The 13000-nt window shown below is 42.4% G+C and overlaps 1 protein-coding gene across 6 annotated transcripts in view; it reads right to left on the bottom strand.

The window, feature by feature from the left end:
* Positions 1-13000, bottom strand: part of kmt2cb (lysine (K)-specific methyltransferase 2Cb) — a 104961-nt gene that overhangs the window by 2438 nt on the left and 89523 nt on the right. For all 6 annotated transcript variants that reach the window (XM_084118800.1, XM_084118797.1, XM_084118799.1 and 3 more), the window contains 12 exons: positions 11514-11692; positions 11258-11394; positions 10625-10835; positions 10031-10170; positions 9613-9714; positions 8326-9469; positions 5408-5544; positions 5164-5294; positions 2886-3057; positions 1637-1753; positions 1461-1534; positions 1159-1267 (listed from right to left, as the gene is read on the bottom strand). In XM_084118800.1, the coding sequence (XP_083974926.1) occupies positions 1159-1267; positions 1461-1534; positions 1637-1753; positions 2886-3057; positions 5164-5294; positions 5408-5544; positions 8326-9469; positions 9613-9714; positions 10031-10170; positions 10625-10835; positions 11258-11394; positions 11514-11692 (2653 nt within the window). The remainder of the gene's footprint in view (positions 1-1158; positions 1268-1460; positions 1535-1636; positions 1754-2885; positions 3058-5163; positions 5295-5407; positions 5545-8325; positions 9470-9612; positions 9715-10030; positions 10171-10624; positions 10836-11257; positions 11395-11513; positions 11693-13000) is intronic.

Here is a 13000-nt window from a genome sequence, read left to right as displayed (position 1 = left end):
TGCTGGCAAAAAGAGAACGCGACAGAGCTCGTAATAAAACAAGAATCAACATTGGCTTGGCTTTTTGGAGATGGCGAGAACTGAGGGATTTGAAATGTTGTAAAAGCGACATAGAGATCTGTTTGATGCGTTGACATAATTTCCACTGAAACAGGAAGCTAAGGCGGGAAATATTGAAATATTGCTCCTCCCCCTTTTCAAATAGCCAATAGCGTCTAGTTTACCTCACAGACTGCAAGTCGTACTTGACAGCACCATGGAAGCGAATCCGAGCGCTGATGATACGTTGGATTCAATAGTAGAGGTGTGATTAAATTCTAGCCATTTCATTCTTAACCGACGTACAGTTGGAAAACGGAATAAAACTTGAACGTTTGAGCAACCGAACGACGAACACACATCTCCAACTCATATTGTTCTGTGACGTGTCAACGGTTGTTTTGGCCAGGTGGTATTTATAGCATAGGGGGCGGGACACTTTAGATTCTAGAGAGCATTTGATTGGGCAGAAGATGTGATGAGAAGCTAAAGTCTGCAGTGATGTCATAAAAATTTGTGATCCATTTTAGCGGAAGTGGGAGACTGTACGTTTTGAATGCTTATATCTCCTAATGCGAATTTTGTCATTGTTTTGGAACACACCAGCTTAATTCATAACCTTAAGGCTAACATATTCATACTAAAAGCTAAAAAATGTACATTTTGATTACAGGGGGCAATCAGTTAGGCCAAAAGGCCAAAAGGCAGTCAAGTTCGACGTTACGTCAGAACTGAACTGACGAACTGGGATACCAATTCATCAGTTCAGTTCTGACGAAAGAGGGTTACATTAGTAACCTAGACGTTACATAGTGTACCTTTAAGTGAGCGTCAGATGACGGTAAAGGAAATCCAAATGTCAAATAGTGGAAATGAGCATGAACAATTAAATATCCAATATCGGCCGATACACGTTAATTAAAAAATCTATAATATCAGCCGATAACCGATTTGGTACCCCTAAAAAGTATGCCAGATTGCAATGGTCTGCTGCATCCTTCACAGTCTACCAGAACTGCCCTGCAAAATTGTGCTGTGCATTGCAACGCTATTTTTGGGGCATGTTTGTTCCGTTTATTTAGGTGCATGAAAATAAATGACACACTTGTACAGTCTTACCTCTTCTCCTCTCTCAATCCTGCGTGCGGCACTGATGATAATCTTGTAGCCCCGCTCAAACGTCACAACCTCAGCCACACAATTTGGAGAGCATGAATGATTGATGTATCTAAGAGAAACATCCAGTTAAAATTAATTATAACTTCATTTCTTTTTGCGTCCAATTCACAGGTGTTCTGAATTGTGCAAAATGTGACAGGAAAAATGACAGTAATATGTCAGGTTTGAAATTGCCCATAATGCATCATCAAGTAATGCAAACATCTGAAAGCTGATATGACACGTCAAGTTCATTTTTGTACCTTGCAGGGCTTCCAGAGTGGGTTGCGTCGATAACTCGGTCGCTGCCGATGCGGAACATGTACGCTGGGCGGTTCTGTGGGAGAAATCCACACAGATTTAGACAAATGCATTTAGACAGCATGTCAAGGTAACATTATTCCCAGCACTATTCCCTCATTGGTTGAGCGAGCTTTACCTTAGCCTTGTACAGCAGCTCTTTCCTCATGGCCACCTCAGTGCGCAGAATATCCCCCATGTATTCAATCACCATGGTCTGCTTCTCAATGTCACGTGCTGCAAACAGCCCAAGACCCTGCAGACACAAGACGCATTAGACATGCATCCTCACCCAAGGCTACAGATCACTCTCTCACGCACGCACAGTCGCACACACACTGGGGATGTTCCATAGTCATCTATTGTTTTTATATACAGCTAGTTACAAATACTATAATTTAACCCTAACTGAAAACTTTCTGAATTTTTGCAATTTACAGTTTTTTTTTACACATGAGGACATCCCAAAAACAAGGTTTTGCCAGGTTTAGCTCACTTCTGAATATGAGTATTTATCCACAAAGTAAACACATTTACTTACTCAAGCTATTCCATGCATGTTTACTTGGGACATTAAGTACACTTGTATTGTTTTTGTACAGCTAATTATCAATACTATAAACCTAACCCAAACCCACACCCTAAAAGAAAACTTTCTTCTGCATTTTTAGATTTAAAAAAAATATATTTACTTAATTTCTATATCATTTTTTATAAATAGAAAAGGGAGGTTTTGTCAAGTTTATTTCATTTCTGGATACAATTTGTTTCCCTGAAAATGATTGTCCCTGGAGAGATTTCTCTGTTTTCTCAATTAATAATTGAATAAATAAATTCAGCAGTGATATTATAAATATAAATATTTATAAATAGACACAATGATTAAAAGGTCATTTAAAACCATTAAGGTTTTTTTTTTTTGCATTATGACATTATTTTTTATGACTAGTAAGCTTATTGTCATTAATGTAATGCAGGAAAATATTATTTAAATTATTGGTAACACTTTACAATAAGGTTTCATTAGTTAACATTAGTTAGTGATTTATCTGTTTGTATGCCTGTGTGGTTGTAAAAAGCTCGGCAGGGAACTAGAAGAGACACTGGATCAGCTGTGGCTCTTTTAGATGACCACACAACCGTGCCAGAGGGAGGAATGCCAATAACACAAGCTTAAAAGAGACATTTTTCATTAAGATGCTCTTAGAGGAACAACAGAAACTGTAGTCACTCAAGGGACACTGAGTATTTTAAGGCTTCCTCTAGTTCAATCCAGCGAGGTCCATCTGAATCCCTTTAAAACTTTACATTTTCAAAGGATCAGATGAACCTGGCAATTTCAGCCAGCTTTTTCAAATATGCATCAGATGGTCAGTGAACGGACTCACCTGGATGCGGGAGTGTGCCAGATACACGTTTGTCTTCCAGTCGCTGGTCAGCCGGCGGTACTGAGATGACTTAGAGTGCACAAAGTGTTTGCTGTGAGATGATCCACTCTCCGGCATGGTGGAGTTCTGGATGCAGCGGGATGTTCTGGCCCACACGGAGAGGATCTTTAACCTGTGTGAGTATATGCGAGTTTGTCGCAGCGTATAAGAGAAAATGGCAGAAACAGAGAAAGAAAACAATATTTCATTAATACTGCTCTTCCAACAAATGCAAAATGTAAAGGTGCAGTCACATTTAAAGGGTTAGTTCACCCATAAATGAAAATTCTGTCAGTAATTACTCACCCTCATGTCGTTCCAAACCCGTAAGACCTTCGTTCTTCTTTGGAACACAAATTAAGATATCTTTGATGAAATCCAAGAGCTTTCTGACCCCCCAAATAGACTTATTGCAATGTTATTACCAATTTCAAGGCCCAGAAAGGTAGTAAAGACATTGTTAAAATAGTCCATGTCACTACAGTGGTTCAAAGTAATGTTATGAAGCAACGAGAATACATTTTGTGTAGAAATTTTCATAAAGCTCTCGGATTTCATCAAAAATATTTTACTTTGTGTTCTGAAGATGAACGAAGGTCTTACGGGTTTGGAACAACTTGAGGTTGAGTAATTAATGACAGAAATTTCATTTTTGGATGAACTAACCCTTTAAGCCCTGTGCATACTTCCAGTGACATGCAGCGACAAAATTAATTTCACTAGAGAACTGGCGATTTTCTCAAAGTTGCTGGAAGTGTGAACAAAGATTTATTGTTGCTTTGTGAAATTTCTATCTAGTCATTCCAATAGGAATTTGTGCGAGTGGGAGTTTCGTGTGAACACGGAAAAATTGCCCGCGTATAAATACACATAACGTAACAATTTTGTTCGTGTTAAAATTGGTCATGCAAATTCACCGCACTGACCAACAGAAATCTGCTCGGCTTGAAGCTGTGCGTCACACATCTCTACGCGAATGACAATGGACAATGAACCTGTTCTTGCATGCAAAATTTCACTGAAATTTCATTAAAGGTCCCATGACATGCTACTTTTTGTAGGCTTTAATATAGGCCTTAGTGGTCCTTAGTACTGTATCTGAAATCTCTTTCCAAAAATTCAGCCTCGGTGCAGAATTATAGCCACTACAAGCCAGTCCCAGAATGAGCTTCCTTCAGACGGGCCGTTTCGGTGACTGTAGCTTTAAATGCTAATGAGGAGGAGAAAGGCTGCGCAAGGTGGAGGGTGGGTGTGGTCTTGACCATCTTGCGCAACGGAACCATGCATGTTTGTTTATGTTGGATATATTGCAATGGCACGAAGACACGCAGTCGTTCAAGCATTTCAGTTTGACCCAGAATCTGATCCAGATGGAGAAGCAACGGATGAAGAAGTTGCAACTCAGCAGGACGTTTCCGAATGGTTAGTTTAAAATATTATGTCTGGATACGGTACTTTATTCGGATGGTTTACAGTTATTATCATGTAGCTAACGCGAACCTACTGTTGCCTTTTCATGAGAGATCTGTAACGTCTGTAATTTATCTTATTACAATTACATCAAGCTCTGCGATCTTGAAATGCGGATATCGCGCGCGCCATATAACCAACAGGAAAACGGTTATCCAAATAACAAAGAAATGTACAACACTCGCGTTACAGTATGTGTAACTTGATGCTGTCTACCTTTACATTAGCGCGAGTAACTGCATAGCTGCATAGCTAATGTGACAGCCACATTCTAAGTTACGTGTAAGAAGCTAGGTAACCATAAACAGTAAAGCAACACACTTATATATCATTTGTTGACTTACTTGTCCGAGGTGTGTAGCTGTGTGTACCCTTTGGTGTTCATTTGTACATCCAATTATTGGGGCTCAAAAGCCATGATATCTCTCGTGGACAAACTAAAATCGTGCGCGCGCGTTCTACTTCCTAGCTTATTTTCTCATGGGCGAGAAATATTCTCTGGGCGGGCAAAGCAGAGAAAGGGGAGGTAACATTTCTCCTTATAACGTCATAAGGAGGAGATTCAAGATCAGCCCGGTTGAGCTTCCATTTTCTCAAAGGCAGAGAAAAATAGCAAAAGCTCGATTTACACCGATTAAAATTTCTAGAAACTTTGGGACCATATACAGGCTAGGGGAACTCATATTAATGTTAAAAAACCTCAGAAAGTGGAAATTTCATGTCATGGGACCTTTAATGTGACCACACCGTCATTTTTCACAATACTGACCTCTCATGATGGGGGAACGTCTGCAACTCAGAACGAGCGCTGCCAGATGGATTGATTGACAGTGGAAGCACCAACATGGGATTCCGTCCATAACGGAATCGATACCTTGAGCACGCCTCCACACCCGGCAGCTACAACAGTGACATTTCACAAAATGAGCGCATTGTAACAAACTGTACATAACTGGGCATTTCACTTTACAATATGCAGTGAGTGATATTAAGGTTGTAATTATTGTAAATACCGATTCGGCGATGCGGGTAACTGCTGAGATGGTAAGCCCAAACAGGTCCTCTCCCTTCAGATAGACAGGGAAGAGTCTCAGCATGCCCGTCTCAGCCCTCCTCTCAGCCACGGGCCCAAGAACCTTGTCCCAGACTCCTAGAGCACATGGGTGAGAATGAGCACACAAGCGAATAAAAAACATCACACTGCTGTCTGTCAGGCAGTAGGACTGATGTGATTATTTTAAACTGGTTTTAAATGTGGTTTACACAATTAATCGCATTGAAATTTAAATTGAGCGTCAGCGTCAGTTCTGGCAGGCCAGGTAGTCAAGACGCTGCTAATGCTGTTTGCTAACAACACTGTCCCGTCAGCTGATCTGCTCCAGCTGAGCTGCATTAGCTCGTTAACTCCCCTCGCTGCTCAATGGCCAAAGCTCAAACAAGGCGCCCTATTTAAAGCACATTCAGTTGCTCATACATACTTGCTGCTCGCTTCTGCTGATCTGTACGCTGGTAAAAAGCTGTTTAATTCCTTCATCTAGCTTGTTTCTCAGAAGGTGGCTTAGTCATCTCTTCATAGCGCTTACACTGTAGACTGTCAAAACAGTTCAAAGACAGATAATTCTAGGTAACAGCATGTTTTAGCTATTGTGGTCTTGAATAGTCATTTCAGTAATTAATTAATAATTTTTACCATAATATAATTGCTAAATTAGGGTGGCTCAGACGACACCGTTCGAGACACTCAATTTCTGTTTTGGGGGGAATAGCTCATCTAGTCAAAATAATGTGAGAGCCCTTATGCTGCTGCTGCATCCCCTCATGCTGATAATGCTGTCCCTATATGCGGCTGCTATCTCCTCATACTGTGCTGTCCCCTGACTCTGCTAATTCATGATGGTCAGGACTCATCTGATTATAACATATTGCAAATTATCCATGTATATTTGTAGATTACTAAGCATATAAATTGTTAAAATAAAATCATCCTCTGTATCTCAGAGGATTGCCAGGTGTGGTTTTGTTTGGGGGGATATTTTAGCTCTCACAGTCCTAAACTGTGTGAGCGTTCCCTAATGCTGCTGCTGCTGCTGTCCTCTGACTCTCTGCTATTTCATGGTGCTCATGAAAGGTCAGAGGACTCCCTGAACAGAGCCATACCGCCAAATTCAATTCAGGAACATCAACCTGTTTTGCAATCTATTCAATATAAATTCTTTTATTTTTATTGTCTGTGTTCTTGACTTAATGGACCTGACAGAAATTGAGCGTCAGCGTCAGTTCTGGCAGGCCAGGTAGTCAAGACGCTGCTAATGCTGTTTGCTAACAACACTGTCCCGTCAGCTGATCTGCTCCAGCTGAGCTGCATTAGCTCGTTAACTCCCCTCGCTGCTCAATGGCCAAAGCTCAAACAAGGCGCCCTATTTAAAGCACATTCAGTTGCTCATACATACTTGCTGCTCGCTTCTGCTGCCCACCACCTCCCCAGCTCCTCCTTATGCATAACATGGTATTTGCTTTATGTCATGTTGCCTGCTCTGTTCACAGGGGGGATATTTTAGCTCTCACAGTCCTAAACTGTGTGAGCGTTCCCTAATGCTGCTGCTGCTGCTGTCCTCTGACTCTCTGCTATTTCATGGTGCTCATGAAAGGTCAGAGGACTCCCTGAACAGAGCCATACCGCCAAATTCAATTCAGGAACATCAACCTGTTTTGCAATCTATTCAATATAAATTCTTTTATTTTTATTGTCTGTGTTCTTGACTTAATGGACCTGACAGAAATTGAGCGTCAGCGTCAGTTCTGGCAGGCCAGGTAGTCAAGACGCTGCTAATGCTGTTTGCTAACAACACTGTCCCGTCAGCTGATCTGCTCCAGCTGAGCTGCATTAGCTCGTTAACTCCCCTCGCTGCTCAATGGCCAAAGCTCAAACAAGGCGCCCTATTTAAAGCACATTCAGTTGCTCATACATACTTGCTGCTCGCTTCTGCTGCCCACCACCTCCCCAGCTCCTCCTTATGCATAACATGGTATTTGCTTTATGTCATGTTGCCTGCTCTGTTCACAGGGGGGATATTTTAGCTCTCACAGTCCTAAACTGTGTGAGCGTTCCCTAATGCTGCTGCTGCTGCTGTCCTCTGACTCTCTGCTATTTCATGGTGCTCATGAAAGGTCAGAGGACTCCCTGAACAGAGCCGTACCGCCAAATTCAATTCAGGAACATCAACCTGTTTTGCAATCTATTCAATATAAATTCTTTTATTTTTATTGTCTGTGTTCTTGACTTAATGGACCTGACAGAAATTACAATATGGCATAGTGCAATTATTGAACCTCAAAAAGCTGCAACTGAAATTGTTTAAATAAAAATGAGGTCCCTAGGCATATTGGGGCAGTTTTGTTTTGTCCTCTACTACACATTCAGAGCACATGTGGGTCTCATAATAGCGTTGTTTTTTTGTGTGTGTTCTCAGGGTGATTGGCAATATGTGCACAACAAAAAGACATCTGAGTCCACTTGTCAGTTCAGATACAATGTGAATGCTCAAAGAACTGGGTCCTTTTACACTAATTGAAAGCGCTTTGATTTGGTTCTTTTGAGGTAGACTTTGTATTGGCAGCAGATTGTGGGCAAAACATTACTTGGTTTGGAGACAAAAGGCATTGCTTGCAAGTTTGTAGTTTTTTTTACATCCCTGCTGAACATGAAAGCTGCTGTTTCAATGGGATTTTATGTCTTTTTATTCTTTTGGTTTTGCTATTTTAACTGTTGTTTTAGGTTGAATGTTTATCATTTCGAGTTTTTTAAATCAAATGTAGGACTTTTGAAGATGTTATTTAAGACCTGCCCAAATACTGTAAGTCCATAGGGTACCCGCGGGAACCCTGTCTGTTATTATATCAGTATATGTGATGGAGACTGTGGCAGCTGTACCTTTAGCAGTGGTGTCTGTTAGCACCAGATCCTCATAGCCCTGCTCAATCACACGGATGCTGAATTCGGGACGCCCCTCATGCTCTTCAACAGAGCAGACGTACCGGCAGCGCTTCTGACCGTGCCGCATGCTCCAGTAGAGACGGCTTGCCTCATAGCCAGGTGGATAGATGGCCGTAGATGAGTGGAAGGCGGGCAGCAGGGCAGGTGGCAGCTGACCCATTGCATGGAAAAGTAAACTCCCCACACGGAAAGTATGTCCGCGCTCAGGCTGCTGCACGGCCGACGCTAACTGTCGCAGTTCATCGCGCTGTATGAAGACACGGCGGAACACAGAGAAGCAGCGCAGCTGATGTTCTAAGTGCAAGCCGGCTGCAGCGCCGGCTCCCCGTGGCCGGTGCTGGTGGCACAGCATCGTCTTATCCTTAAAAAACGTACAGCCAGCCTGCAGGGCGCAGGTGAAGTGGTAGATGTTGAGGCAACGCAACCGATGGCAGCCACTAGTGGCGCCTAAGCGCTGGCAAAACGCACAAACCACCGTTTGACCACGCTGACGCGCCAGTTCCACATTGATCAGGGCGCCGGATTGAGTCTCATAGACTTCAGAGGACCAAAGGGCACAGTTGAGGTGCACCCAGGTGTCCAAGTCCAAGTTGAGCAGCCTGGCGGGGCCATCCGTCATCCCATCGCCAATTTGTTGGCAAAAACAGCAGCGGCGCCAGTCACGGGTGGTTGAGCACGGCCGCAGAGATGAGTTGAGCTGCTGCAAGAACTCTTCAACTTCCGACTCTTGGGTGGCAACTTTTGGTACTGCAATGTGTATTGTCCATTTTCGCCAGCGCAGGCCTTTCCACCGTTTGCCATGATGCCACGGTTTGTCTTCCACGTGGCCCTCTGAATGCGGTTTCAGCTTAACCGTCACTTTAAGATGGCTCTCCGATATGCTTTCAGGTTTGGATTCTGTCTTGATCGCTTGACCAGCTGGGTTAAAAACCGCGTGAAGGTTCGGAGAGGGAGGGGATGGCTTGTGTTGGAGTTGGGCCAGGCAGTGGACATCCAGAGAGGACATGTTGTTGCTATACTGGTGCTGGACTTTAGAAGGACTCTGTTTCAAAGCACTTTCAGAAAGTAGAGCAACAGATGTCTGGAAATACAATACAGAAACATGAAACATATGTACGACATTCATCATATGTAATCAAGAGGAATTCATCTATCTGTTAAATAAAATCAGCCATGCTCAGTCTCAAATCTGTTTGCATATGGATTATGACTGAGAAAACAAACCTTGGTGTCGGTGTTCCCATTGGACTGAGTGGATGATGAGTGCAGAATGAGACAGCTATGACTGCAGAACACCAAACCCCCATCAGAACATAACTGGGACTCCTGGGAGAAATCAGAGGATGAGACGTTGTAATAATGTAACTTGCTTCACCTCTGAAACAATTTTCCTGCTGATGTCACCAAGGCCATTCATTCTATTGGTTAATGTTAACCAATAGCAAAATAACTATTTAGGCATTAGCATTAGTCTGGCCTCATTCTGACATAGAACGTCCACAATAATCCAATCAATTCCCAATCAATCAAATTAAGTCACACTTTACATTTCACATGGAAATATGTCAAATTGATTAAAAAAAAAGGGTTGCAAATGCCTTTTTGAATACATTAAGGGCAAACAAAAATCACATATTCCTACCTGTGCTTTGCCCTGCCCATCTTTGGTCATTTTCCTCACGCCATTGCCCAGGACTACCACTTTACATTGTTGACACCATTGTTGCCTCTGTCCTGGGCTGCCCTGTCCCTTCTTATACTGCTCTCTGCCACCAACAACACCTGAAAGAGATCCACTCTTGTCAAAAAAACAGTTCCTCCTACCAGCTCTGATTAGCGTAAAAACAGCAATTACACAACGATAATAGAGAGCTGTGTCATTTCCCTGTAATGAATGAAATGTAATCTTGTACTGAGGCTTTTAATCTGATTCAGTACATTCATTAAGTGAGTATCTGACACAGATGAGCAGACTTCAATTGGATAGTTCAGGCCAAGATCACTACTGTGTTTAAGTAGCTTCCCCAATCGTTCACAAAATCAATAGTGATTTTCCATCAGTAGCTGAGCCAGACATAGACATAATACTGCACATTTAGCAACTGATGGATAAACAATTAGATCCTGATCTAATTGTTAGATCACAGTCATTTTAGAATGATTTCTGAAAGATCATGTGACACTAAGAGGTAATTATGACATAAGACCAAAATATGGATAAGCAGGCATTCCTCACCTTTGTTATGGTTGTGCTGTAGCTGCAGGTGGTAAGGCGCTTGCCGTGTGGCCCGTGGTCCATTCGGCTCGTGAAGTGCAGAGGCTAGACGTTGTGCATCCACAGAGGTCTTGATGGCTCCCATAGAGCCCGGGCCACTGCTGACCTCATAGCTGCTGGGGATCTTCACACGGATCAGGTCAGCAATGGCTGCGACAACGTCAGTGATGTTCTGAAAAAGCATAAGGAAACCGCACAGTGAGGAATGAGAGCAGTATAGATATGTGTTTGTTGATGCAAGCAACACTATTCTTCTTAGTACACATACTTAAGAGTTGAGGCAGCAAGTTTTTTCAATGGCAAAAACAACTCACATTTTCTTCAGAAAATGTAAAAATCTAGTTATTTATACCATTTGTACTCACTCCAATCCCACTGACTTCTTGTTCTGTGAATTTATCTGTCAAATCTTGTGTCAAAGACACCCATCTTTGCACCCATTCTGCACTATGGAAATTGTTGTACTTGTTATTCCATGTTTTGTTGTACTGTGTTGTTTTTTTATGTACTGTTCTTGTGCTGTCCATCGAAAACAAATTCTGCAGGTACCTCTGCAGAAACAGATTTCTCTGGTAAACCAACACTGTTTCTCACCTCAGCAGCAGCTGGCTTCAGTGTGATGGCGATGGACACCAGCCCAGTGTTGGAACCATTTTGCACCGATCCAAATGGAGAGCCGAAGAACACAGATGAAGGCTCCGTCTTGACCTCTCGTAACCTGACCTCTGAACCTTGAAAATAAGAGGAATAAATAAAAATGTCTTAATCAATCAAATCCACCGTGGGCACTCAGCAGCACCCAGAACATTTATAATGTAATTGTAGGCACAAAAGGGAATGAGCTAGTTACCTTTGCCCCTAAAGACAGGAAACATTGGAATTACTGGAGACAGGGCTGGAGATGGAGGTTCCTCCTTGACCAATGAGAGATCAGGATAGCGACTGATTTCCATGCCAACGACACTCTCTGGGGAAGAAGATGGGACAAAGCTGTCTGGGGTGTCTCTGTCTTCACAATGCTCCTGTCCCCTGTGTGTACGAGAGAAATAGATTGGTTACATTTTAACTGAGAAACTGAAAATAGACTAATGTACAGAAATTAGAAAATACATAATTCAAGATATCTGTGTGCCATGTTTATACACAATCACATTTCAAAGTACTGTCCACCATTACCTTTACGCACTTTTGATAGCTTTGGAAAATGAAACTCCTTAAAAAAGATTTAATCTGTGTTAAAACATTTGCTCTGCAATAAAGACCTGATCAAGGCCTTGATCAACCTTCAAGTGGATTTTGGTGTAATGATGATGATACAGTTTTACTGATTATAACGCTAAATGTATTATAGAGGGAAGTTAAAAGGTCTGGGTAAAAGACAAGCCAAAAATAGAGAAATTTTTTGTCTTTAATTAAAAGTAAAATAATTGTTTTAAATGAATTTAAAAGTAGAATAATTATCTATAAAATCATCCTAGAGTCCCTAGTCCCCTAACTGAGAAATCAACCCTAGGATTTGTTGTTTACTTAGATAGGTTTAAATATGAGTTCTTTACACTATGGTTTAAAAGTTTTAAAAGATCCTCCTGTCAACCCTAATGATAATGAGCATCTCAGGAACCGCACTCCAGTGGTTCAAGTCTTATCTCTCAGGTAGGTCCTTCAGGGTATCTTGGAGGGTTGCATCATCTAGCTACTGGGGTGCCTCAGGGCTCAGTGCTTGGACCACTTCTCTTCTCCATCTACATGATGTCACAGGCCATTCAGAAACATGGCTTTTCCTATCACTGCTATAGTGATGACACACAACTGTCCCTCTCATTGCGGCCAGAGGATCCGAGGGTAGCTGCTCGCATCTCTGCCTGCCTAACAGACATTTCTTTCTGGATGAAGGACCATCACCTTGCCACCAACCCAACCTTGCCAAGAAAGAACTGCTTGTGGTTTGGACCAACCCAACACTTCATCACAACTTCTCCATTCAGCTAGGCTCATCCACCACAACTCCTTCCAGGACAGCCAGGAGCCATGGAGTTGTGACTGATGATCAGCTAAGTTTCACAGACCACGTTGCTAGAACTTCCTGGCCCTGCAGATTTGCCTTATACAACATTAGGAAGATCAGGCCCAAGCTCTTGTTCTATTCAGACTGGACAATTATAATGCTCTCTTGGCAGGCCTTCCAGCATGCACTGTCAAACCTCTGCAACTGATTCAGAATGCTGCAGCAAGAGTGGTCTTTAACGAGCTGACGAGAGCACATGTCACGCCTCTCTTCATCAGTTTTCACTGGTTGCCAATAGCCGCTCGCATTAAATTCAAGGCACTGATGTTTGC

The sequence above is a fragment of the Abramis brama genome, assembly GCF_963993115.1.
Source record: "Abramis brama genome assembly, chromosome: 7".
In the NCBI taxonomy this organism is placed as follows: domain Eukaryota; kingdom Metazoa; phylum Chordata; class Actinopteri; order Cypriniformes; family Leuciscidae; genus Abramis; species Abramis brama.
This window is presented reverse-complemented; position numbering and strand designations above follow the sequence as displayed.